Source organism: Euleptes europaea, chromosome 3, assembly GCF_029931775.1.
Source record: "Euleptes europaea isolate rEulEur1 chromosome 3, rEulEur1.hap1, whole genome shotgun sequence".
NCBI lineage: Eukaryota > Metazoa > Chordata > Lepidosauria > Squamata > Sphaerodactylidae > Euleptes > Euleptes europaea.
In genome coordinates, this window is record NC_079314.1 from 121,083,446 (window position 1) to 121,111,383 (window position 27,938).

Genomic DNA, 27,938 nt, shown 5'->3' on the forward strand with positions numbered 1-27,938 from the left:
GTTGCAGCCGACTCGTGGCGACCCCGTAGGGTTTCAAGGCGAGAGTTGTTCAGAAGGGGTTTGCCATTGCTTGCTTCTGTGTAGCAACCCTGGACTTCCTTGGTGGTCTCCCGTCCAAATACTAACCAGGGCCGACCCTGCTTAGCTTCTGAGATCAGGCAAGCCTGGGCCATCCAGGTCAGGGCGCACATGGAATTACTGTGCCTCAAAAATAAGTAAATATTGCACTATAGCTGCTTTTGTGTTATCAGCTCCCAGCTGTAGAGGTTAAGAGTAGTGGTGTAGTGGTTAAGAGCGGTGGTTTGGAGCAGCAGACTCTAATCTGGAGAACCGGGTTTGATTCCCCACTCCTCCACATGAGCGGTGGACTCTAATCTGGTGAACCGGGTTGGTTTTCCCACTCCTACACATGAAGCCAGCTGGGTGACCTTGGGCTAGTCACAGCTCTATTAGAGCTCTCTCAGCCCCACCTACCTCACAGGGTGTCTGTGAGGGGAAGAGAAGGTGATTGTAAGCCGGTTTGAGTCTCCCTTAAGTGGTAGAGAAAGTCGGCATATAAAAACCAACTCTTCTTCTTCTAGTTCACTCTTTTCTACTTAAGGATAGAGGGACTCACATTCTAGCTGTATCTGAAGAAGTGAGTTGTGGCTCACGAAAGCTCCTACCCTGCCAGAAAATTTGTTAGTCTTTAAGGTGCTACTGGACTCTGGCTCTTTCTTTTCTACTGAAATAGATCAGTATTTACCCCATTTCACGAATGGTGAATGAAGGTCGCTGGAGGGTTTTGGTCCAGGCTGCATATGCAGATCTGCCCTACTGGTTTCAGAGAACTAGAAAACAGAAGTGTTTGCTTAGGTGAATGTATGCCTACTGCTTTTTTTTGTGGGGCTGTCAGTAAAGACAGCCAGCAGAAGGGCTGTGGCAGTAGAAAGCCTACTTTGCAAGACCGGGGTCCCCGTTTCAATCCCTGGCATCTCCATCCAAAAGGATCCAGGTAGGGAGCGATGCGAAGGACCTCCGCCAGACACCCTGCAGAGAGCCGTTTCCCATCAGAGCACGCAGTACCGAACCGGGACATCCCGGCAGTCTGCGTCTATCTGAGGTTGCTGCGTATGTTCAGCATAAGACCCAGGTGATGGTTTGACCTTGTCTCTGCCGATCTTCAACCAGCCGGTATCGGGATGAGCATCTGCTTAGGGAACCCCAGGTACTTGGCTCAGAGCAGAGCTCTTGGCTGAAGGCCAGGGTAAAAACTGCAACAAATAATTAAAGTCGGCTGGCAGAGGACTTGTGTACCTGTTAGGGATTACCAAGGCCTGCTGGAGCTAATTGTCTCCAGGGTATGTTCCTTGTGTTCCTGTCTTCCAGTTATGTGTTTGCTGCAGGCAGGATGATGCTGCAGTCATCTTGTTTGTGGGCTTCCTGGAGGCACTTGGTTGGCTACTGTGTGAACAGGCTGCTGGACTTGATGGGCCTCAGTCTGATTCAGCATGGCCTTTCTTATGTTCTTGTGTTCGTACATATTCTCTCCAGGATCAGAGGAGCATGCCTATTATATTAGGTGCTGTGGGATACAGGCAGGATGGTGCTGCTGCAGTTGTCTTGTTTGTGGGCTTCCTAGAGGCACCTGGTTGGCCACTGTGTGAATGGACTGCTGGACTTGATAGGCCTCGGTCCGATCCAGCATGGCCTTTCTTATGTTCCTATGTACAGTTGACATTGCTCAAGGCTGGTGGGTTAAACGAGCAGTATCATGAAAGTGCTATTACAGGTGTGCATAATCTCACCCCCTGACATTCTGTGGTTGGCCCGACCTCCATTTTGCCTACCACCCTTAGTCAGAATTCCAGAAGTGCCCGCAGGCTGAAAATCACTGGGCACCCCCTGTCTCAGATGTGGGTTTTCTGCAGCTTACCGATGGCAGGTTGATTTTTTTGTGTGTGGTGGTGCCTGTCAAATTCCTGACTGAGGTGGGACTCCAAACTCGGACAGTTGGCTCACAGTTAACTCTCTTAACTGCTGTCTCCTTTGCCTTGTCTCCATCCACCGTTGGCCATCCAGATTCTCATAGCTACGATTGTGGGTCATCTGCTGACCTTCGTCAGATCGGGTGCTTGCAAGGCCCGGATTTTCCTGCTGCGGCTCAAACCCCTTGCTCCCTAAAGAGGGCTCGCTTTTAAAATGGCGCTGGGGCAAGGGGGGAAGAGCTGTGGGTCGGTGGGAAACGCAATCGGCCTGACCTTTCTGAAAATCTTTAAACCTGGCCGTGTTGAAGATTACACCTGCCGGGTATTGATTACACGGAGCCATGAGGAAAGGATTAGGCCTCACAATGTCTTGGCAGCCTCCAAGCTGAGCGAATGTCCCAGGCTAATGATCTGTCCAGATCAGTGGCTCTAGGAATAGGTTTCTCCAGGTTTGCTTCTATATTTGCATGGAAGGTTATATAGGGTGTGTGGTGCATGTGTGTGTGTTGCAGTGCCATGTGACCTGTGCAGATGGAGGAATCTTGGGTAGATAATTATTTCCTATGAGGAAAGGTTGAAGGAGCTCAGTATGCTTAGCCTGGAGAAGACTGAGAGGGGATGATAACCATCTTCAGGTACTTGAAGGGCTGTCATAGAGAGGAAGGAGCCGAGTTGTTTTCTGTTGCCCCAGAAGCTCGGACCTGAACCGGGTTGAAATTAAATCAGAAGAGTTTCCATGTAGACATTAGAAAGAATTTTCTAACAGTCAGAGTGGTTCCTCAGTGGCTTCCTCGGGAGGTGGTGAGCGCTCCTTCCCTGGAAATTTTGAAGCAGAGGTTAGATGGCCATCTGTCAGCAATGCTGATTCTGTGACCTTAGGCAGATCATGAGAGGGAGGGCATCTTGGCCATCTTCTGGGCATGGAACAGGGGTCACTGGGAGTGTGGGGGAAGGGTAGTTGTGAATGTCCTGCATTGTGCAGGGGGTTGGACTAGATGACCCTGGTGGTCCCTTCTAACTCTGTGATTCTAGATTAGGAAGCCAGAAGAATAAAGGGCTGGGGCAGCCTGAGTCCAGCGCGGTTGGCTGTAAGTGCAAGGAAGACTGGCTGCATTGTCCACTCCGCTGCTGAATCCGCTGAGTGGCCTTTGGCAAGCTTCTCGTCTTCTACGGTATGGGACTAGTGCTGGCCTATCTTACAGGGTTGATGCAGCTGTCACCAACTTGCAGTCAGAGCATTTCACACGGGGTGGGCGTGGCACTGTGGCTTAGCAGCCCCCGCCTGGAGGGGGGTCCTCTCATAAAAAGAGGTGCCTCCACATCATCGTCGGGGTGTGCCACGGCTGCCAGCCACCCTCTTTCAGCCTCTTGCTCCATGTGAACCAGGTCTTGGCACTACACTATTTGCTTAGCAGGTGTTTCCTGTCTCTTGTGCAAGGTGGCGGGCCGGAGGGGGGGAGTGTTTTGCCAACGACTGCATGGAGAATGATGTTGTTCAGTCTGCAATGGCTGGCAGAGGGGGAGAAACCTCTGATAGAAGACAGAAAAAAATGTGCAAAGCACCAGAGGTTACAAGGCGTTTATCGAATAACTTTAAGCTACTCCAAAGTTTTACAAAATAGTAACAACAACAAAGGTTCAAATAAATTACAAAACATGTATTACAGTATACAAGGAATGAGCAAACGCAAAAAAGCAAAAGTAGAAGAAGAAGAGTTGGTTTTTATATGCCAAGTTTTTCTACCACTTAAGGGAGACTCAAACTGGCTTACAACTGCCTTCCCTTCCCCTCCCCCCAACAGACACCCTGTGAGGTAGGTAGGGCTGAGAGAGCTCTAACAGAGCCGTAACTTGCTCAAGGTTACCCAGCTGGCTTTGTGTGGAGGAATGGGGAAACCAACCCGGTTCACCAGATTAGCCTGGGCCGCTCATGTGGAGGAGTAGGGAATCAAACCCGGTTCTCCATATCAGACTCCCATCGCTCCAAACCACCGCTCTTAACCACTACATCACACTGGTGTATTGATATAGCACAAAACCACAACAGTGACAGGTTTGCCGGCTAGTATCCCGTTTCGATATCCTTCTGAGTGTAACCTTGAAATTCAACAACAAACACAAGTATAACTAGTACAACTATCACACAATAGCATGTAATTACTTGGTGATAATTGTACTAGTTATACTTGTGTTTGTTGTTGAATTTCAAGGTTACAGTCCGAAGAAGGATATCGAAATGGGATCCTAGCCGGCAAGCCTGTCACTGTTGGGGTTTTGTGCTATATTATCAGTCGGTCATTTTTTAATACGGCAGCCAGTCATAACGCTATATTATCGACACTTTCGCTTTTTGTGTCTGCTCATTATTCGTATACTGTAATACATGTTTTGTAACTTATTTGAACCTTTGTTATTACTATGTTGTAAAACTCTGGAGTAGCTACAAGTTATTAGATAAACGCCTGGAAACCTCTGGTGCTTTGCACATTTTTTCCCATCCCCGATCTTTTGGATCAGGGCGCCGCAGGGTCTCTCGTTCAGTCTGAGTCACAAACGCTCACACGTCTCCCTCTGTTTTCATGGCCTGTTGCGCAGGCTGGAGTGTTCCCCTCTTGGCAGCAGCTCTTGCAAGAAGGGAAGGAAGGAAGGGAGTTGGCGACAGCAAAGGTGGTAACGTTGGCGTTCCCCGCGACCGTGCAAGTTCTGGAACGATTCTCCTTCGGATGCCGGGGTGCTCGTGTGCGTCTCATGTCCTGCCAACTTCCTGCCTCTTCCAGATAACTAATTCAGTGTGCTTGGCAGATGCGGCGGTGACCGGGGGGAGGGGAGTCCTACACACAGGCTGTCGAAAAGCTTTAGTGCTCCTCCAGGAGAGCCTGATCCAGGTTCAGATGTTGCCATTCCTCTGCTCCGTTTTGGACGTTGTTTACGAAAGTGAGGTCACGCCAGCTTTAATTCGCTCTGGTCTCTGCTGCTTACACGACCGAGAAGGTTATTCAGGGCCACTTCGTTTTCATCAGTGCTTGTCCATAAGGCTCCCTGCGTCCCCCCCACTTGCAATTAGTGGAGATGGCACAGCGATGTCTGGCTTTGTACCTGTCACCGGCAAAGTTCAACCCTTGTGCCTCTTTTCTTGCCAGCCGTGCCTGGTTCCGGATGTTTGATGTCTTCCGGCTTTCACCTTCCCTTGCCAAGTGGGGGCCCCTGGCGAACCCAGGTGCCAATTGTCAAGTCAGCCCTCCTGGGCAGGTAGCCACAGCCCTCCCCCCTACAACCTCTTTCCTATTGGGAACTTGTCAAGACCTCCTGCACGGGTTCCCTAGGCCTGACGGTAACGGTGCCAGCTGGGTGCGGCTGGGAAAGGAGCAGCTGCAGAAGAGTTCGTATTTTCAGCACTGAAGCTGCAAGCTGCTGAGAAGAGAGCAACCGGGCCATGCAGGCCAAACACAGCTTGACCATAGAATCATAGAGTTGGAAGAGACCACCAGGGTCATCTAGTCCAACCCCCTGCACAATGCAGGAAATTCACAACTACCTTTCACCCTACACCCCCAGTGACCAGAAGATGGCCAAGATGCCCTCCCATCACCTGCTTATGGTCATAGAATCAACATTGCTGACAGATGGCCATCTAGCCTCTTCTTAAAAACCTCCAGGGAAAGAGAGCTCACCACCTCCCAAGGAAGCCCGTTCCACTGAGGAACCGCTCTAACTGTTAGAAAATTCTTCCTAATGTCTAGATGGAAACTCTTTTGATTTAATTTCAACCCGTTGGTTCTGGTCCGACCTTCTGCAGCAACAGGAAACCATTCGGCACCATCCTCTATATGAGCCCTTCAAGTACTTGAAGATGGTTATCATATCTCCTCTCAGTCTTCTCCTGTTCAGGCTAAATCTACCCAGCTTCTTCAACCTTTCCTCATTGGACTTGGTCTCCAGACCCCTCACCATCTTCGTTGCCCTCCTCTGGACACATTCCAGCTTGTCTACATCTTTCTTAAATTGTGGTGTTCAAAACTGAACACTAGGTGAGATCTAACCAGAGCAGAGTAAAGCGATACCATCACTTCGTGTGATCTGGGCACTATACTTCTGTTGATGCAGCCCAGGATCCAATTTGCCTTTTTAGCTACCGCATCACACTGCTGACTCATGTTCAGTGTTTGGTCTACTAAGACCCCAAGATCCTTTTTGCACACACTGCTGCTAAGACAAGTCCAGGGGAGGCGCAGACTCTGAGCCCGTCTGGAAATCGCCCTCGCTGCTCCGTGTGCTCGCCTCCCTGTGTCTCTGAGAAGGGAGATGTGCTCCAGGACACTGGAGACACATTTCAGGGCAAAACTCCAGCTCAGACAGTGAGCACTTAAAACCCCAAGCTGGAGGACACCATGATGTCGGCTCCTACGGCGCAGCTGGAGGACAGTTGCAGGGACGAGGCAGCATCTGGCGTGCAGACACTGGGAGGTGAAATTCCAGGCCTCCCAAGTCCCGGCTGCCAGGACAGCAACGGGCAGGATTGTGTCCCCTTCCCTTTTGGGGGCACAAGAGATACGAGAAGCCCACCTCTCAGCTCGCGAGCCCTAAAGTCCTCTAAACTGGGGGCAAAGGATTTGAAAATGAGGCCCACAAAGAAGGCCTTTCTGAAGTTGTTTTCTGTTGCCCCAGAAGGTTGGACCAGAACCAACAGGTTGAAATTAAATCAAAAGAGTTTCCCTCTAGACATTAGGAAGAATTTCCAAACAGAGCGGTTCCTCAGCGGAACAGGCTTCCTCGGGAGGTGGTGAGCTCTCCTTCCCTGGAGGTTTTTGAGCAGAGGCTAGATGGCCATCTGTCAGCAATGCTGATTCTATGACCTTAAGCGGATCATGAGAGGGAGGGCATCTTGGCCATCTTCTGGGCATGGAGTAGGGGTCACTGGGGGTGTGGGGTGGGAGGTAGTTGTGAATTTCCTGCATAGTGCAGGGGGTTGGACTAGATGGCCCTGGTGGTTCCTTCCAACTCTATGATTCTAAGTATATTTTAAAGGGCTGAAGATGGCGCAAAGGACCTGTTTTCCCTCCCTCTGTCCTAGTGAGGTCAAACACGTTTTTGCAGTTTCCAGTACTTTTAAAAACTCGCAAGACCTGTTTTACCAGCGGCAGCAGTGGGACCAAAAGAAATATGTGCATGCTCCGTGGGTAACAATAGTGGTATTGTACCATCTCAGGATGTTTTTTGGAGAACGCTCGGTCTGTGCGAGAGCTTGGAATGACTCCGTGGTTTAATTGGCGTTGGTGTTTATGTCCTGAAGGGTTCCACAGTTGCAGTCTCCCGGTGACCATAAAACATTAATTCTAGCAGCCAGCCAAGAAAGTCTCTAGTATGTTCTGCTATAAGAGCAACGTGCTTCTTAAAAGCCACCAGCTGCACACAGAGGCACAGTTTGCTTTTCCAGCCTCTGGTGCCAGGTTGGAATTCCGGCACCAGTGTGAAGGGCTTGAGGGGAGGGTTGCTATCAAGTTGCCCCCTGGAGACCCCGCGTTCTAGTATTATGAGAGAGGGAGAAAATCTTCTCCCTGTCCACTCTCTCCATACCGTGCATCATTTTATAAACCTCTATCATGTCTCACCTTAACTGCCTTCTTTTCAAGCTAAACAACCCTAAGCGTTTTAACCGCTCCTCATAGGGCAGTTGCTCTAGTCCCCTGATCATTTTGGTTGCTTTTTTCTGCACCTGCTCGTGCTCTGCAATATCCTTTTCTAGGTGTGGTGACCAGAACTGTACACTGTATTCCAAGTGTGGAATGCTCCCTAGGTAGCTGATTCTATAGTAATGAGTCCTTTCTTAGCTTGTAGTTGGGGGTGTATTGATGTGCAGAGATGCATTCAGTGACCCACGCCTTGTGGGTAGTGCAAAAATAGCCAGGACTGGGTGGATTCTGTTGCAAGAGCCCTCATTCTTTGTTATAGTAAGCAGCGTTAAATGCAGGCTACACTCTGCAGTGGAGAAATAGCCCTGGCATGGAGGTAAGACACATGCTTTGTGTGTAAAGGTCCCAGGTTTTGTTTCTTTTGGACACCTCATTAAACAGCCTTGGGGACAGGGATAGGCCTCTCGTTGTCTGTAGGTCTCTGGAGATCTGCTGTCGGTCAAGATGAGCATGGCTGGGTAGAAGAAAGTTCTATACGGATAAGTCCATTATCTCAGTGGAGGCAGCACTGTATAAGAGACTGGAGATTCCAGAGGAATGCTAGGCTAAGCAGAAGAAAAAGAGGAGTTGGTTTTCATATGCCAACTTTCTCTACCACTTAAGGAAGAATCAAACCGGCTTACAATCACCTTCCCCTCCCCACAACAGACACCCTGTGAGGTAGGTGGGGCTGAGAGAGCTCTAAGAGAACTGTGACTAGCCCAAGGTCAACCAGATGGCTTCATGTGGAAGAGTGGGGAAACCAACCCGATTCACCAGATCAGAGTCCACCGCTCCAAACCACCACTCTTAACCACTACACCACACTGGCATATGAAAACCGACTTCTCCTAGATGGACCTTTGGTCTGATCCAAGCAAGGCAGTTTCTGAATACCTGCATACTGCTCAGATTCAGGTGTTCTGTTTGGATTGCAAGATTTTGCAAAAATCTGAATACTTTGCAGAAGATTTTGGTAGTATCAGACAAGGAGCATGGGTGAATCGTCATATAGTGAATCAAAACTGCCTTATATAAAGTCAGAATGTCGGCCCGTTGGCTCATATCCTGTCTCCTCTCACTTTCCAGGATCCCAAGCAAAGATCTTTCCCATCCAGACATGCTCCTGGAGACCTCCAGCTAGAGAGGCCAAGAATGCAAAGCAAATGCTTTGCTGTTGAACCATGCCCAGCAGGATTCGAACTCACTGCTCCATAGACACAGCCATTTCAAAGGGTAGCCCTGTTTGTCTGCAGTAGAACTGCTAGATTCTAGTAGAGACCTGCAAGATTTTCGGGGTACAAGCTTTCAAGAGTCAAAGCTCCCTTAGTTAGGAGGTTTCCGACTTGTATCTGACGAAGGGAGATTTGACTCTCAAAAGCTCGTACCCCGAAAATCTCATTGGTCTCTTAGATGCTACTGGACTTGAATGTAGCTTTTTTAAAAAAATAATTTTTATTTATTTTTGATATATAGGGATACAGAAAGAAATACAGGGGAAAGGAATTTTTTGTGTGTGGGGGGGACATATATTGTTATATATGTCCCCCCCACACACAAAAAATGTCTATGTCCAAACCAACCAAACTTGAATTTCCGAACACCTTAGCGCCTCTTGTGTTCCAGCACCTGCCCATTAATTTAATATACTCCTAACATGCCTTCTAAGTTTAAAAAGATACCATTAACTAATATTAAAAATGTTAAAAATCAAATATTACTAAATTCTATAACAACAATATTGCTTTTATCTATTAATGTCTATTATATCTAATACACAATTAAATGATACCTATTGAATAGTAATGATATTTTATCATGTAGACATTTAATGTTTCTGCCTGCTACTCAGCTGCATTGTGCCAAGAACTTATATATTTATCATAGGTTGCTGTTTTTGTTTAAATTCATCTATCGATTTTCTTTTAACCAAGTAAGTTAGTTTTGACATTGAGGCAAAGACTTGAATGTAGCTTTAAGATCTGAACGTAGGACATTCTTCAGAGATCTGTGGTTTTGTTTGTGCGAGTGGAAAACTACGGCTCTTGGTCTTCTGTTTAAAGCTATTGGGATGCCGGGGCGTTTTGAGATACTGTGTGTGCACACGTTTGGGGTGCCTAAGCCCAAAGGCATAGGGCAGGGCGTAGTTTCTTCTCTAAATTAATGCACGCAGTACCAATCCTTGTTGCCTGAGTGTCTCTACACACACAGTCCAGATTAGTCTGACGGCACTTCTGAAAAATGCTCTCGTGTGTTCTGTTCCCTGTTCTTCCTTCCTTCCTTCCCAAAATGAAATTAGCAGCTGCCCTCTTTGAAAATAACGTGTCTATTGTGTCATGCATGGTTTCAGATTTGGCTTCTCCTGTGCTTTAGCAGAAGTCTCTTCCAACCAGTTTGTTGTGGGCAAAGTAATTTTGTAGGCTCATAAGTGTGTTTCCAGCTTTGCTTATGTGACCATTTCCCCCTCTAGGCAGTTTTCCTGGGGAAAGGGTGCTTGTTTTTCCCATTGTGTTTAAAGGTTCATGTTGCTGACTGTCTCTCTGGGGATTTCCATAGCTGTCTTGTAGAAACCCATTAGGCAGTTAAATGCTGGCTGTCACACAAAGTTAAAGCCATATCCCATAGACCAGCGGTTCCCAAACTGTGCTCGATGGAGCACGTGGTGCTCCGCGAAATATCTAGCGCTCCGTGAAGAGATCGGAAAGAAAAATACTACAGTCATCTGGTTTAGTATATAGGTGGTAGGTGAAAATTAGTGCTTCTTGACGAATTTTCTCTCCTGAAAAGTGCTCCGTTGACTCAAAAGGTTTGGGAACCGCTGCCCTAGACTTTAAAAAGTGAACGTTTTCCAGCTCCTTTTAGCCTTTGACACTTTTTGCACAAAACGGGTTACCACCATATTAACTAGCCACTGTTTCAGTTGTCTTAGGTTAGACCTCTTGCTTATAGCAAAGCCAGAATGAAAATGTACCTTAACATATAAAACACTGTTTTGAATAATATAAAGCTAAAATCATCCCATTTTTGGAAAGAGCAGAACTACTAAAAGCTGTCCTAAAACCTAGCTTTGTAAGCAACGCTGAGATCTCTAGGGAGCTTTATTTGCAAGAACTTGGGATATAAAGCGTCATATGATGGAACATAAAGGGTCTGACAGCCCATGGGGAGGGGGACTTCTTTTCTTCTTGGAGATAGTGTGGTGTAGAACAGGAACATAAGAAAGGCCATGCTAGATCAGACCCAGGCTCACCAAGTCCAGCAGTCTGTTCACACAGTGGCCTATTGGGTGCCTCTAGGAAGCTCACAAACAATACGACCGCAGCAGCACTGTCCTGCCTGGGTTCCACAGCACCTGATATAATAGGCACACTCCTCTGATCCTGGAGAGAATAGGTATGCATCATGATTAGTATCCATTTTTACTAGTAGCCAAGAATAGCCCTCTCCTCCATGAACATGTCCACTCCCCTCTTAAAGCCTTCCAAGTTGGCAGCCATCGCCACATCCTGGGGCAGGGAGTTCCACAGCTTAACTATGCATTGCGTGAAGAAATATTTCCTTTTATCTGTTTCAAATCTCTCACCCTCCAGCTTCAGCAGATGACCTCGCATTCTGGTATCATGAGAGAGGGAGAAAAGCTTCTCTCTGACCACTCTCTCTATACCATGCATTGTTTTATAGACCTCTATTGTGTCTCCCCTTAACCGTCTTCTTTGCAAGCTTAACGGCCCTCAGCATTTTAACCACTCCTCATAGGGCAAGAGTTCTTCTGATAACCGGTCTTGTGTGCCAGTTTTGGGTTCGTTGCGTGCCCCTTCACCTCCCTTGTGTGGGTGAGTTTCACGTTCTAGCGTTTGAGAAAGCGTGGAGTGTTGGAATGGGCTGGGGGACAGAGCAGGATCATGGAGGCACCAAAATCTAGGGCACCTTGCGTTAGTACTTCTGTCCTCCTTGGTAAAAATCTGGGATAGTGGATGAGTGAACGTATGCTGTGATCAGTCACCATCTCTAAAGCTTAACTGCACATCTGTAGAAGCAGCTCAGGTGTTGCCGGTGTTGTAGTGAATTTTCATTTAGTGAGATTGAATTTCTGCCAACTAACGTGTTTGAATTTCTGTTATCCAAAGGTGAGATTTCTAGCATTTTTTGTTTTGTTTTGTTCAAAATGCTTGCTAGTCGCCATTACGCAGAGAGCTCAAGAAATTTGCAACCAAAAACGCCTGAGGGTAAGCCAGTTGTAAGTTACAGGTCCTTTATAGACTGAACTATGTGTTTGCCTTGTTTTGTCTGGCAAAAGCAAACACTTTGTTCTGCTTAAATGACAGGAAATAACCTCAAAACATATTTTGAATGGGCTTCATTGACGGAAGGATTATTTAAGATTTGTCTTTAAAGCTGTCTAACGATTTCGGCTTTTGGATGTTCCCGGGGTGCCAGGATTCTAGGGAAGCCGACTCAATACCCGTAAAATGTTTCCTTGACTTTGATGTGTTAGTATCGAGAGCAAGCATGAAGTCACAATCCTAGGAGGACTCAATGAATTTGTAGTGAAGTTCTATGGACCACAAGGAAGTAAGTACAACAACAAACCATTGTTTGTTAAACCGTAGTTTGTCAAAAAATCAAGGGCAGCTATGTATTTAATTTTAATATAACGAAACAACTGTATTAAGTGTTCACTAGTTACCTATATTTTCTCTGCAAATCCAACCAGTATATTTTCAGCTGTGTTGAAAAATCTCTTCCCCAGACTAACCAGTTTTTTATTCTGCTAGCGCAGGTTCAGGCATGATGGTTCATTCATGTTCAATGAAGTCTTTGGTGCAACCTATTCCTCCCCATTCTCCATTGAAACTAAAGCTGCGTTCAGACATTACAATAAACTTTGGTTTTGATCGAGGCTTAGTTGTGAACACGACCCAATAAACCGGAATTTGGTTGTTGGCACCTCGTTGGCCACCAAACTGCGATTTCAGGCGGTTTTGTTAACCAAAGTGTCCACTAATTGCAGTTCGTTTCACATCTAAATTCACAAACCCTGGATTGTTGAATAGCACTGCCCCTTTGCAGTCAGGCAACAACAGAAGGTAGATACCCTCCCCACAGGGAGGCAGAAGTAAGAAGCAGAAACCCCAGGCTGTATGTGCAAACTGTTTTGCACAAAATCTTTTTGAAGAAGCAGTTGACACCCCCCCAGAGAGCTCTACACTCCACTGGTAATAATCTGGTGGTGGTCCCCAGCCCGAAGAGTGTGCAGCTGTCCTCAACAAGGGCCAGGGCTTTTTCGGTCCTGGCCCCAGCCTGGTGGAATAGTCTTCTTAGTTACATCAGGCCCTGCGGGACCTTAAGGAGTTCTGCAGGGCCTGTAAAACGGAGCTGTTCCGCCAGGCCTATAACTGAGGGCAGCCGCAAGTTTATCCATAATTACTGGCCTCCCCATCCCCCCCTACTTTTGACACCTATGGTGGGGTTGACCTGCCGAAACCCAGTTATACTGTGGCGTCTTGAGTTGTTTTTAAGGCCACCTGGTTTATGGTTTTAATATGATGTTTTAAGTTATTGTTCTATGGTTTTTGGGTATTTTAAAAGTTGTTACTCTCCCTGAGCCTGGCCTTGGTTGGGAATGAGGGCGGGCTACACATTCGAAAAAATAAATTAAAAAATATAAATAAATGAATAAATTTATTTCAACTGAGGTTTCTTGTTTAGACCTAGGGACCTACCTAGCTTTTGCGCAAAGTCCAATTTATCATGACATCCAAACGCAGCTGAAGAGGTTGCCACTGGAAGGCATGTGTGCTGTGTGCCACGTTTCATTCTGTTTAGTAGTTAGAATAGTTAATGTGCTGCCTCTCCAGACGCCTGTTCATCCCACCTCCCCCGTTCCTTCTCTTTGTTTTTTCCCCCTTAGCTTAAATTTCAGACTGTGAGTTCCTCGGGGCAGAGACCTGGCTTCTCATATGCCCAAGCACCATGCCATATGGATGTTGCTATGTAAATAAGGAGCAGGGAAGAACTTGTCCCAGGAAGGCCCCCTCACACCTCTCCTCAGTAGCTTAGCCTTTGCTGTACATTCTTCCCTTGTTAGCTCTCAGAAAAACTATGATGGCTGCAAACGTGCTTTTAAAACGGGAAGGAAGGAAGAAGTAGGAGGCAGCTGATTGCAGAGTTGGGGTTCTGCAGTAAATGTCTCCCAAACTTTGTGAAATTCCTTTCTAATGTCGCTGAAACTGGGCCAGTAGGTCAGCGGTCAGAATCATGGAGTTGGAAGGTACCACCAGGGTCATCTAGTCCAACCCCCTGCACAACGTAGGGAATTCACAACTGCCTCCCCCCACACACACCTCCACAGACCCCAGCTCCATGCCCAGAAGGTTGGGTGGGGGGACTCTCCAGGATCCCTGGCCATTCTGGCCTGGAGGGAAATTGTTTCCTGACCCCAAAGTGGCGATCGTCACTACCCTGGGCATGTAAGAAAGGGCTAGGATGCAACCCTTCTTGCCCTCCTTCTCATGATCTGCCTAAGTTCACAGAATCAGCCTTGCTGACAGATGGCCATCCAGCCTCTGCTTATAAACCTCCGAAGAAGGAGAACCCCCTCACTTCACTGAGGAACCGCTGTAATTTTCAGGAAGCCCTTCCTAATGTTTAGCCGGAAACTCTTTTCATTTGATTTCAGCCTGTTGGTTCTGGTCTGACCTTCTGGGGCATCAGAAGGTTCTCGGTTTGATGATCTTTTTGTAAGTTAGTTTTACTATAATGGTGTCCAGTCTCCCCCCATCCCTCATCTTCATTTGTACACTTAGGTTCATCAAAACAAGGCACCATAGACATGAAAAGTATGTTTTTACCTCCTGGAGGTTCCAGTACATGCACATGCCCAAATTCTACCATATTATCTGTACAAAGGAACAATAGAGCCTGTGTTATAATTATGTTTAAAATTTGATGTACAAGGTGTATGTATTCTATAGTCTTTTTAAAATGCTATGCCAAGTTGTAAATTGGGCCTTCAGAGAAATCTTGGGAAGAATTATTAGAACGACAAAAAGCCTCCTCAGCCTGATACTTGGTGTTCGGGAGACATCACATTGGACGGAATTCAGCGCAGCTTTGCAAATAATCTTAGATTCATCTTGGGTTCCACTCACAAACTCTGCTCCACAATTTAATCCAAGCGCATCCTCTACATTCTTTCTAATTTTGTTATGTGGTTATGAGCTGGGAGCACTGCAGCTGCTTGAAAATAGGCGTCACTGCCCTTCCAGAAAACGTTTTCTGTTCCTATAAAGGCAAGCCAAAAAAGGGACCACAGAGTCATTTGAGATGACACGTTCCATTGGGACTCAGTCCCCTGAGAAGCTGTTGTGTGACGTCCCCTTTGAAACGAACGTGGAATTGTTCACGAGCTTGAAAAACGGGCTGTCTCAGACCACTGTGCCGTTCTTTCACGTGCCCAGAAAGTCCGAGACCCCTGGTAAATTACCGTTAATGTTTTCATGTGCATGACTTAACGCAATTTTCCCCCTCTCTCTGATTTGCAGCGCCATATGAAGGTGGAGTGTGGAAAGTTAGAGTGGACCTTCCCGACAAATACCCCTTCAAATCACCATCTATAGGTAACGAAGCCATAAACCTCTGGTGGCTAATGAATGTTTCGCAAACACTGGTCTTTATGTGCGCTGGGTTCTAACGGAGGGGTAAACTGGTGGTTCATGGTTTTCTGGCTTCCGATTGGGTGCTTTTAGCACAGGGTTCGCACCTCCTGTGTTACCCACACAACTGGCTTCCTTCAATGAGTATGGGGTATATCTGCAGTCTTCAGAACGTGGCTACGTGGTAGTAAAGAAATGAATGAAATCCGCCTTTAAAAGAGAAAACCAAGGATAAGAGGTATCAGTGGCTGTTTCCGAAAAAGTGCATTTTGGTAAGAAGAAGAGTTGGCTTTTATATGCTGACTTTCTCTACCACTTAAGGGAGAATCAAACCGGCTTCCAATCACCTTCCCTCCCCCTAATAGACACCCTGTGAGGTAGGTGGGGCTGAAAGAGCTCTAAGGGAGCTGTGACTAGCCCATGGTCACCCAGCTGGCTTCATGTGGAGGAGCGGGGAATCAAACCTGGTTCTCTAGATCAGAGTCCACCACTCCAAACCACCGCTCTGAACCACTACACCACACTGGCTCTCAGTGTAAAAGAAATTCCCGTCCCCATAAGGACACTACCTATGGGAGAAAGTAAATAATAGAGTGTTGCTGCCCCCTAAAGGACAAATGCAGGCAGGAGCGAACAGAAGTCATAAACAATCCCTTATATAATATGTATGGGAAGATTGAGAAGTACAAGCAGAAAATCTTCTGGCAGAGGAAAGGATGGGGCAGGGAGCAGTCCTTCTCAAAGTCTGGCTCTTCTGAACTCCGGGTGTGGGGTGTAGCATGGTGTAGTGGTTAAGAGTGGTGGACTCTAATCTGGAGAACCGGGTTCAATTCCCTGCTCCTCCACATGAGCAGTGGACTCTAATCTGGAGAACCCCACTCCTGCACATGAGCGGCTGAGGCTAATTTGGTGAACTGGGTTGGTTTACCCACTCCTACACACGAAGCTAGCTGGGTGACCTTGGGCCAAACTCAGCCCCACCTACCTCATAGGGTGTCTGTTGTGGGGAGGGGAAGGGAAGGTGATTGTAAGCCGGCTTGATTCAATCCTTAAGTGGTAGAGAAAGTCGGCATATGAAAACCAACGTTTCTCCTTCTTCTCCACCTCGCCCTGATCCTCCTCCTCTTCCTACTCTCCGTTCTGCTAGCAGTGGCGTTCTCCTCTCGTGTAAAGAGCCTTCCCCGAGACTCCTTGAGCTGAAGGAAAGTGCCCATGCTGGTGGGACAGATTTGTGGGATCCAGCCTGCAGCCTTGCGGTGCGGTCTTCCTCGTTTTCCCTTTGGGTAACGTTGCTTTCTACGAGGCCCCTCTTGGAAGGGGCTGGGGTCACTGGCCAATCACTTCCCTACAATGCCCTCCTCTCCCCGAGGGCCTTACCTTCTCCTTGTAGGAATAAACCAGGGTCTATTGGCCTAGCTGACAATCGCAGCAAATCTACCCGAGGACACAGCTGGGGCGGGGGCTGAATCTGCTCTGTTTCTGGGTGCCTTCAGCCACTGAGAGTCAAGGCTGCTACACTCTAAATAGTCTGATCCCCGATCCAGTTTCTGCTTAAGTGTGGTACCAACAGCTTTTTTTCTTGTTTGTGTATTAGGTGTCGTGCTTTTTAGGGATGGGAAATGCACCGCTTTAGGGCACGGCTGTGTTTAGACGGTTTTTGAATGGCAGCCTCTTTGTCTGAAAGCTTGACCCTTGTATTGGCTTGGCAGGGGTGAGGAATCGAGGCCACATTTTGACCTCTCCAGTTCCAAAAAGTAAACTGCTGACTCAGCATGGCTCAGAGAGCCAGCGTGGTGTAGTGGATAAGAGTGGTGGTTTGGAGTGGTGGACTCTGATCTGGAGAACCGGGCTTGACTCCCCACTCTTCCACATGAGTGGCGGAGGCTAATCCGGTGAACTGGATTTGTTTCCCCACTCCTCCACGTGAAGCCAACTGGGTGACCTTGGGCTAGTCACAGCTCTCTTAGATCTCTCTCAGCCTCACCTACCTCACTGGGTGTCTGTTGTGGGGAGGGGAAGGGAAGGTTATTGTAAACTGGTTTTATTCTTAAGTGGTAGAGAGCCCTGACCTGAATGTCCCAGGCTAGCCTGATCTTGTCAGATCTCAGAAGCTAAGCAGGGTGAGCCCTGGTTAGTATTTGGATGGGAGACCACCAAGGAATACCAGGGTTGCTGTGCAGAGGAAGGTACTGGCAAACCACCTCTGTTAGTCTCTTGCCATGAAAACCCCAAAAGGGGTTGCCATACGTCGGGTGTGACTTGACGGCACTTTACACACACACACACACACACACACACACACACACACACACACACACACACACACGTGGTGGAGAAGGTCAGAATATAAAAACCAACTCTTCTTCTTCATTAGATTCGAGGCCAACAGCATCTTAGAGATGAACAGGATTTGGGAGGGGGGAGGTATGAGTTTTCGAGAGACAAATCTCATCAAATATCTGAAAAAGGGAAATTGGCTTCTTGAAAGCTCATCCCCCTCTCCCAAATCTTGTTGGTTGCTAAGGTTCTGCTGGACTCGAATCCAGTTCTTCTGCTGCAGAACAACGCGGCTACCCTTTGAAACTGCTGACTCCAGTGACTTGGCATTTTGCTCATTAAGGGTAGTTTTTATAGCTCAGTCCACATAGCTTCTTCTGAGGAATCTTCCGTCTAAGGAACAGGAGCTTCTTTTCCGAGAAGGAGAAGAAAGGTTGGTTTTTATATGCCCACTTTCTCGACCTTTTAAGGAGAATCAAACTAGTTTACAATCTCCTTCCCTTCCCCTCCCCACAACAGACACCCTTTGAGGTAGGTGAGGCTGAGAGAGTTCAGAGAGGACTGTGACTAGCCCAAGTTCACCCAGCAGGCTGCATGTGGACGATTGGGGAAACCAACCCGGTTCTCCAGATTAGAGTCCGCCGCTCATGTGGAGGAGTGGGGAATCAAACCCGGTTCTCCAGATTAGGGTCCACCTCTCCAAACCACTACACCACTCTGGCTCTTGGTGAGGATACGTAACTTTTAAGCTACTTGGGCAAAGTATTCCCCCACCCCCCTGATTTGAGTCAGCAGACCTTGTCTGTTTGTGTTGCTTAAAATAACCTGTTGCATAGAAGTCGTGTGCTGTTTCCTCTCCGCTTGCTTCTTAGGCTGTTTAACTTTTCAGGCACATCTTAGTGCTCTTGTAAGCCTAGGCCCGTTTGGGTGGATATTACACATCTCAGCCCCACTTTAGGCATGGAGAGTGGTTTTGTCAAGGCGCAAAACTGAGGGAGAGCTTAGAGTAGGGGTCATAGAATGAGAGAATCAGAAAATCATAGAGGCCATCTAGTCCAACCCCCCTGCTTAATGCAGGGTCAGCCTAGAGCATCCCTGACAAGTGCTTGTCCAGCCGCTGCTTGAAGACTGCCTGTGAGTGGGGAGCTCACCATCTCCCTACGTAGCTGATTCCACTGTCGAACAACTCTTACTGTAAAAAACGTTTTCCTAATATCCAGCAGGAATTTTCCTAATTCCACCCATAATTTATACCCATCATTGTGAATCCTCTCCTCTCCTGCTAACCTTTTTGAGCCTATGGGCACCTTTGAAATTCTGACATAGTGTGGTGGGCGCAGCTGCAAAATGGCTGCCACAAAATAGCTGCCCTGGGAGGCCGTGCCAGCCCCAGAATGGCTGCCACAATTTACTTCAGTCACACAGTAAAGATTCTTGGGCTGTGGCCCATCACGTCCAGCAGTCTGTTCACACAGTGGCCAACCAGGTGCCTCTAGGAAGCCCACAAACAAGACGACTGCAGCAGCACTTATCCTGCCTGTGCTCCACAGCACCCGATATGATAGGCATGCTCCTTTGATCCAGGAGAGAATAGGTATGCATCATGACTAGTATCCATTTTGACTAGTAGCCATGGATAGCTTTATCTTCCATGAACATGTCCACTGTCCTCTTAAAGCCTTCCCAGTTGGCAGCCACCATCACAACCTGGTGCAGGGAGTTCCACAATTCAACTATGCATTGTGTGAAGAAATACCCCCTTTCATCTGTTTTGAATCTCTCACACTCCAGCTTCAGCAGATGAAGAGAGATTAAAAACAGGTTAAAGGAAGTATTTTTTCACACAACACAAGGTTAAATTGTGGAACTCCCTGCCCCAGGATGTGGTGATGGCTGCCAACTTGAAAGGCTTTAAGAGGATATATTCATGGAGGATAGGCCTATCCATGGCTATTAGTCAAAATGGATACTAGTCATGATGCATCCCTATTCTCTCCAAGATCAGAGGAGAAGGCCTATTATATTAGGTACTGTGGAACGCCCCGTGGTGTCGAGTGCCGCAAAAGGAGCCCCGTGGCACAGTGGTAAGCTGCAGTACTGCAGTCCAAGCTCTGCTCACGACCTGAGTTTAGTCTCGACAGAAGTTGGTTTCAGGTAGCTGGCTCAATGTTGACTCAGCCTTCCATCCATCCGATGTCGGTAAAATGAGTACCCAGCTTGCTGGGGATAAAGGGAAGATGACTGGGGAAGGCACTGGCAAACCACCCTGTAAACAAAGACTGCCTAGTAAATGTTGGGATGTGACGTCACCCCATGGGTCAGGAATGACCCGGTGCTTGCACAGGGGACCTTTACTTTTTTACTGTGGAACGCAGGCAGGATAATGCTGCTGCAGCTGTCTGTGTGAACAGACTGCTGGATTTGATGGGCCTGGGTCTGATCCAGCAGGGCCTTTCTTATGAAGGATAGGGCTAGCCATGGCTACTAGTCATGATGCATCCCTATTTTCTCCAGGATCAGAGGAGCAGGCCTGTTCTATTGGGTGCTGTAAAATAACACAGGCAGGACAATGCTGCTGAAGCCATCTTGATTGTGGGCTTCCTAGAGGCACCTGGTTGACCACGGTGCGAACAGACTGCTGGACTTGATGGGCCCTGGGGCTGATCCAGCAGGGCCTATTCTTATGTTCTTCTGGTCTCATGGTGCTTTAACTGGCGATGCCAAGGATTGAACCCGAGACCTTCTGCATGCCAAGCAAATGCTCTACCCCTGAGCCACAGCTCCCCCTCTCCCCAGTGGGGAGGAAAGCAGGGTATAAATGAAGCACGTAGCAGGAGTGGGCAGAGCAGTGGGGGATGACTGTAAGTGAACCGTTGGTTGCCCCAGCTGTCGCAGCATAAGCCGGCCTTGCTGTTCTCTCGAATTGGAGTGACGTTAACTTGTCAGCGTTCCCATAAACCCTTCCCCTGCTCGTCTGACTTCACTCCGCGTGCCCATGTGTCAGCTCACCAGCTGACATCCACTCTGTTCCTCCAAGTTAGAAGTTATTTCTGTCTTGCCTGGCAAATATGCCCTGACCCGCGTGGCTCAGACTAGCCGGATCTCGCCAGGTCTCGAGCTAAGCAAGGTCAGCCACAGTTAGTACTTGGATGGGAGACCGCCAAGGAAGGACGGGGTCACTATGCAGAGGCGGGCAATGGGAAATTACCTCTGTTCGTCTCTCGCCTTGGCAACCCCATGAGTGCTTGCAACTTGGTGACACTTTCACCCATCACAGAGGGCTAACTAGCACCTCGACGACTTTCCCTGCTGCCTTCGACTTTTCCTAGCATTATTATCTTGAACACATGAAAACATGGCGCTGCCTTCTACTGAATCAGACCCTTGGTCCATCAAAGTCAGTATTGTCTACTCAGACCGGCAGCAGCACTCCAGGGTCTCAGGCTGAGGTCTTTCGCATCACCTACTCGTCTAGTCCCTTTTAACTGGAGATGCCGGGGATTGAACCTGGGACCTTCTGCATGCCAAGCAGATGCTCTGCCACTGAGCCACAGCCCCTCCCATCCTCTTTTCCAGTGACTCTTGTCTTCTCATAATGTGACCAAAAGAAGAAAAAGAAGAGTTGGTTTTTATATGCCAACTTTCTCTACCACTTAAGGGAGAAGAAGAAGAGTTAGTTTTTATATGCCGACTTTCTCTACTACTTAAGGGAGAATCAAACCGGCTTACAATCACCTTCCCCACAACAGACACTCTGTGAGGTAGGTGGGGCTGAGAGAGCTGTGACTAGCCCAAGGTCACCCAGCTGGCTTCAGGGTACGAGTGGGGAAACCAACCCAGTTTACCAGATTGGCATCCGCCGCTCATATGGAGGAGTGGGGAATCAAACCTGGGTGTCCAGATGAGAGTCCGCCAGTCCAAACCACCATTCTTAACCACGACACCACGCTGGATCTCAGCTTACAATCACCTTCCCTTCCCCTCCACACAACAGACACCCTGTGAGGTAGGTGGGGCTGAGAGAACTGTAACTAGCCCAAGGTCACACAGCTGGCTTCGTGCGTAGGAGTGAGGAAACCAACCCGGTTCTCCAGATTAAGAGTCCACCGCTCTTAACCACTACATCACGCTGGCTCTCCTGAGTTAAGCCGAGTTTAGCTGTAGCCAGGCCAAGCCTTGTGGCTTGTGGTCCGTCTCTCATTAGTGTCATCTCAAGACACCCCTAGCTTTGTGGCATGTGTTGCCTTGGGAAGAATCACGCCCCCCACCGGCAGTTGTCTGTTCGTCAGGCTGCAAACCCTTTGGACGTCAGCGGGCACCTTTCCGAACCGCTGGGGTCAAAGTTCAAGCAGGTGATTCTAAAGGTCAGCCAGGGGCTGTAGTTGGAGCTGAGGTTTCCATTGGCTAGGATTTGATCATGGAATCCAGTTGAGAGCCAGCGTGGTATAGTGGTTAAGAGCGGTGGTTTGGAGCGGTGGACTCTAATCTGGAGAACTGGGTTTGATTCCCCACTCCTCCACATGAGCGGCAGACTCTAATCTGGAGGACCGGGTTTGATTCCCCACTCCCCATGAGCGACGGAGGCTAATCTGGTGAACTGGGTTTGATTCCCAACTCCTCCCCATGAGCAGCAGAGGCTAATCTGGTGAACTGGGTTGGTTTCCTCACTCCTCCACATGAAGCCAGCGGAGTAACCTTGGGCTAGTCACAGCTCTGATAGAGCTCTCTCAGCTCCACCTACCTCACAGGGTGATGATGTGGGGAGGGGAAGGGAAGGTGATTGTAAGCCAGTTTGAGTCTCCCTAAAATGGTAGAGAAAGTCGGCAAATAAAAACCAACGCTTCTTCCAGTAGTCAGTTTGATCTGGTTGAAAGTTGTTGTCAGGGATTGGTGTGTGTGGGTTTGGGAGAGAGCTGACAAAGAGAACATTTTTCCCTCTCCCAAAATACTAGAACTTGAGGGCATCCGATGAAGCTGATGGGCAGTCGATTCAGGATGAACAACAGGAAATACTTTACCCAATGAGTGATTAAAATGTGGAATTCACTTGCCCGAGTATGTAGTGGTAGCCACGGGCATAGACAGCCTTAAAGGAGGTCTTAAAGGTCTTTAAGCAGAGGTTGGATGGCCATCTGTTGGGAGCGCTTTGATTGTGGGATCCTGCGTGGCAGGGGGTTAGACTGGATGGCCCTTGTGGTCTCTTCCAACCTTGTGTGATTTTGTGATTTGAGGATTAGACAGATTCATGGAGGAGAGATCTGTCAGGGGCTACTAGCCATGGTGACTGAAGAGAACCTCCACATTCACAGGCAGTCTTCCTCTGAATACCAAAGATCGGAGGTAACATCGGGGAAGGACTCGGTCTCTCTGCCCTTTTGTTGGCCCTCCGGAGAAACTGGTTGGCTGCTGCATGGAACCGGATGGTGGACTAGATGGACCCTCACTGGTCTCATCCAGCAGGGCTCTTCTAGTGTTCTTTTGCTGGTGGCTGCTTTTAATTTCTTGCTGCGTTTTAATTGTACCCGCCCTCCTGTAACATGTAGGGACGTTTATGAATAATATAGGGTACCTGACTGCTGTTAACCCCCTTGTTTCTCTCTCTGGCAGGATTCATGAATAAAATTTTCCATCCCAACATTGACGAAGCGTAAGTAATTTAAAGTGTCCTGCGCCAGTGATTCTGTATTGGGGGCAGGGTGGGGGGTGGTCTTTAATTGCTGTTCTGTAAACCCATTTTCAGAGGTGAGATTTGGAAAGGGAGAGTGTAGAAATAGACTGTGACAAATGCTTTTGGATGCCCATAATAGTTTCATATGTTTACAAGGCCATCAACGCGAGGAACCCCTCTGCTGAAAACATGCCCCAAGCCCTCCGCCAAGAGGAAACCCTTTCCGCATTGTCCTTCAGCCAAGGAAACCCTAATAGTTGGTGGGGGGGAGTGCATATCATAAAGGGCACACTCACTTCTCATGCTGAGACGTGCTGTGGCCTTAGGCGGCACCTGAGACGCACCTTTCCTGCCTCTTCCCCCCCCCCACCGGTTAGTCTGGGTGGGCAATAATTAGCCCACCATTTTAAAAAATCAAAACATGACATGAATTATGAGCAGTTCCATGAAAAATTGAAACTATTTTATAAATATGCTGAAGTTTAAAATAAAGAGTGTATATGCTCATTAACCGTAGTGAAACTTAATTCATCTTTATATCTAGACAACTATTTTGACTGCAGAGATATTAAATACACTTGATAGGCCTGACAAGGTGATTATTTTTCGATCATATGATTAGCAAGTTATTTTCCCATAACTTGGGTAACTATTTGATTGTACCACAGCGTTGAAAAGCATGGCAATGCAATCTGTTTGATTTGTTTTCACATTTCCCATTTCTGCCCCTTTTAATTGTATTGATATCCCCATTCCTCCTTTTTCCCTTCTGTACCACCCCCATCTAAAGGTAAAGTTTCCCTGTGCAAGCACCGGGTCATTCCTGACCCATGGGGTGATGTCACATCCCGGCGCTTACTAGGCAGACTTTGTTTATGGGGTGGTTTGCCAGTGCCTTCCCCAGTCATCTTCCCTGGGTGCTCATTTTACCGACCTTGGAAGGTTGGAAGGCTGAGTCAACCTTGAGCAAGCTACCTGAAACCAACTTCCGTCGTGCTCAAACTCAGGTCATGAGCAGAGCTTGGACTGCAGTACTGCAGCTTACACTCTGCGCCACGGGGCTCCTACCACCCCCATCTACAATTTCTAAAAAAAAATCCAAACATAGGCCATGTGTGTTCATATTGCCTGATAGTCTAGAACTGTATATAATCTGCTCAAATTGGAACTTTAGAACCTTTCCACTTAGAATAAGTTAAAAAATAAATCAGCAGAGCAATATTAGCCTCATAGCAGAGGGCAAGATTTCAACTGGGGAGTTTTGCGGTGTCACTCTCAGCCGCTGTACCGCTTTATCACCACCAAGTTGTAAACTGAATGGATCCCTTTCTGTGTTTATGTGTGTGTTGTTGTTTTTTCTTCCTCCCCCAGGTCAGGAACTGTATGTCTAGATGTAATTAACCAGACTTGGACGGCCCTCTATGGTGAGTTCAATGAGTCAGGAGGTGGGATCATCCTTATGAGGAGGGGTATGAGTTTTGTAAAATAAATAAGGCTGCTTGGCCCATAGCTCTTGAGCAGTGTGTGATGTGCATATCCCTCGAGAAAGACTTGTGCTGCCCCTGATCAAATGTGACTGGAGCGCGCCTCTCGAATCTTTCAAGAAGCATGCTACCATAGAATCATAGAGCTGGAAGGGACCACCAGGGTCATCTAGACCAACCCTGGCACAATGCAGGAAATACACAACTACCTCCCCCCCCACACACACACACACACCCAGAGACCACTACTCCATGCCTAGAAGATAGCAAAAAAAAAAAAAAAAAAAAGCCCTCCAGGATTCCTGGTTGACATGGCCTGGAGGAAAATTGCTTCCTGACCCCAAAGTGGCGATCGGCATTTCCCTGAGCATGCGAGAAAGGGCCACAAGAGCCAAACACTGATGCAAACCTTCCTTCTTGCCCTCCTTCTCATGATCTGCCTACGGTCACAGAATCAGCATTGCTGACAGATGGCCATCTAGCCTCTGCTTAAAAACCTCCAGAGAAGGAGAGCTCACCACCTCCTGAGGAAGCCTGCTCCACTGAGGAGCCTCTCTAACTGTTAGAAAGTTCTTCCTAATGTCTAGACGGAAACTCTTTTGATTTAATTTCAACCCGTTTGGTTCTGGTCCAACCTTCTGGGGCAAAAGAAAACAACTCAGCACCATCCTCTATATCACAGCCCTTCAAATACTTGAAGACTTGAATATCGTGCCTCCTCTCAAGTAAATTTATACCACTGGCAGTGGGGGGAGAATCCATTCCTCCCTTTTTTCCTTCTACATATGGATTATATTACTGAAACCTTTAGCTTCAATAGAACTGGCAGAATTGCCTGTAACCTTGTTCCTCAGCTTTGTAGCTAGATGCCCAAATGCATGTCCCTTCCAGTGTGGTATAGTGGTTAAGAGTGGCGGACTCTAATCTAGAGAACCGGGTTGGTTTCCCCACTCCTCCACATGAAGCCTGCTGGGCGACCTTGGGCTAGTCACAGTTCTCTCCAAACTCTTTCATCCCCACCTACCTCACAAGGTGTCTGTTGTGAGGAGGGGAAGGTGATTGTAAGACACTTTGAGACTCCTTAACGGTAGAGAAAAGCAGGGTATAAAAACCAGCTTTTCTTCTTCTTCCTGTGCTTCTTTAACTTCCTCTGCCTTGGTTGCATCTTACTTGAATTGTAAACCCTCTAGGGAAGGCATCCCACCCCTTCTGTCCATCTCCTCGCATCATGGGGCAGTCACCCCGGAAGAATATTTGCAGGCCTTTTCAAGTCACTGTGCTTCCCACACCCGTTCTTCTGTGCTGGTTCTTTTCCAGATCTCACCAATATATTTGAGTCGTTCCTGCCCCAGTTGCTGGCTTATCCCAACCCCATAGACCCCCTTAATGGTGACGCGGCAGCCATGTACCTTCACCGACCAGAAGAATACAAACAGAAAATTAAAGGTAAGGTCTCTTTCTTGTGTGGCAGAAGCTTTTGGGTCCTCCAGTGTGATGCAGTGGTTAAGAGCGGTGGCCTCTGATCTGGAGAACCGGGCTCGGTTCCCCACTCCTCCACATGAGCGGCGGAGGCTAACCTGGTGAACTGGATTTGTTTCCCCACTCCTACACATGAAGCCAGCTGGGTGACCTTGGGCTAGTCACAGCTCTCTCAGCCCCACCTACCTCACAGGGTTTCTGTTGTGGGGAGAGGAAAGAAAGGAGATTGTAAGCCGGTTTGATTCTTCCTTAAATGGTAGAGAAAGTTGGCATATAAAAACCAACTTTTCTTCTCCTTCTTCTCCTTCTCCACTCCTGGGCCATGTCTTCCAGGGGTGTAGAGGTTCATTCTTGTGGAGAGGCTGTATATTCCCTAATTCCTGGAATGTGGGAATAGGCATTGATTGGCGAGAGGGAAACATTGTGCCCGTTGGTTCTTGTAGGTTATCCGGGCTGTGTAACCGTGGTCTTGGTATTTTCTTTTCTGACGTTTCGCCAGCAGCTGTGGCAGGCATCTTCAGAGGAGGACCACGGTTACACAGCCCGGATAACCTACAAGAACCAACGAACTCTGACCGTGAAAGCCTTCGACAATATTGTGCCCGTGCTCAGAGAACACTTCTGCAAAGCGAAAGGGGCCATAAGAACAGATTTTTCCGGGGAGCTTTGGCTCAGATTAAGCTGTGTGTCTTGACCATTCACCAGGCATGGTGTACATCTCGAAGCTTAGCTTTAAGGAATAGTCTCTTGCTTCAGTCAAAATGGGAGCCGTCAGGCTGATCAGCCCATCTAATGGGAGCCAGCGTGGTGTAGTGTTTAAGAGCGGCAGTTTGGAGCGGCGGACTCTGATCTGGAGAACTGGGTTTGAGCCCACATCTCCACATGAGCGGTGGACTTTAATCCGGAGAACCGGGTTGGTTTCCCCTCTCCTACACATGAAGCCAATTGGGTGACCTTGGGCTAGTCACAGTCTCTCAGCCTCACCTACCTCACAGGGCATCTGTTGTGGGGAGGAGAAGGGAAGGTGATTGTAAGCCGGTTTGATTCTCCCTGCCCTCCTCTAAGTGACAAGATCGGGCTCGCCTGGGCCATCCAAGTAAAACTCCTCTTTCTCTTCTGTCCTCTCCAGAATACATTCAGAAATATGCAACAGAGGAAGCACTCAAAGAGCAGGAAGAAGGCACCGGGGACAGCTCTTCGGAGAGCTCCATGTCTGACTTTTCAGAAGACGAGGCCCAGGATATGGAATTGTAGTAAACGAGGCACCCTGCTTTTCAGAGAGACTATGACTTCCTTAACCACGCACTGAGAAGCAGACAATAATATTCATATTTAAACAAAGCAATTTTTTATTACTAAACAAGGTTTTTATGAATAATAGCATTGAGATATATATACATATATATATATCACCCTTTAGATCTTGATTTCTTGGTCATTTCTCAGAGCCCGAAAGTGCATCAGTAGCGCATCTCCCACATTCCACTTCAGTAGCTGTGACGCAGCCCCAGTGCATGTCCGCCTCCCACTCACCGAGTCCATTTTGAGCTTAAATCCAACTCGTGGGCTACTGAACTCGTTTGGCCTAAAGTCACGTTGCCAGGGAGGGTCTCAAGGTTGTGCTCCTTTGCCTTGAAAAAGAAAAAAAAAGCAACGTTAAAATTAATGGTTCCAAAGACGGCAACAAAAACACCCTTGGATGCAGAATCGGAATGGCGCTTTCAGAACAGAGAAAGAGA

General features: G+C 47.9%; 1 protein-coding gene across 1 annotated transcript in view; it reads left to right on the top strand.

Annotated features, from left to right (window-relative positions):
• UBE2H (ubiquitin conjugating enzyme E2 H) overlaps window positions 1-27,690 on the top strand; it is a 95,894-nt gene extending 68,204 nt beyond the window's left edge. The window contains exons 3-8 of the mRNA XM_056847146.1: window positions 12,132-12,208; window positions 15,181-15,255; window positions 23,176-23,215; window positions 24,608-24,660; window positions 26,038-26,166; window positions 27,329-27,690. Of these exons, the coding sequence (XP_056703124.1) occupies window positions 12,132-12,208; window positions 15,181-15,255; window positions 23,176-23,215; window positions 24,608-24,660; window positions 26,038-26,166; window positions 27,329-27,453 (499 nt within the window). The 3' untranslated portion in view covers window positions 27,454-27,690. The remainder of the gene's footprint in view (window positions 1-12,131; window positions 12,209-15,180; window positions 15,256-23,175; window positions 23,216-24,607; window positions 24,661-26,037; window positions 26,167-27,328) is intronic.
• The last annotated feature ends 248 nt before the right edge of the window (window positions 27,691-27,938 follow it).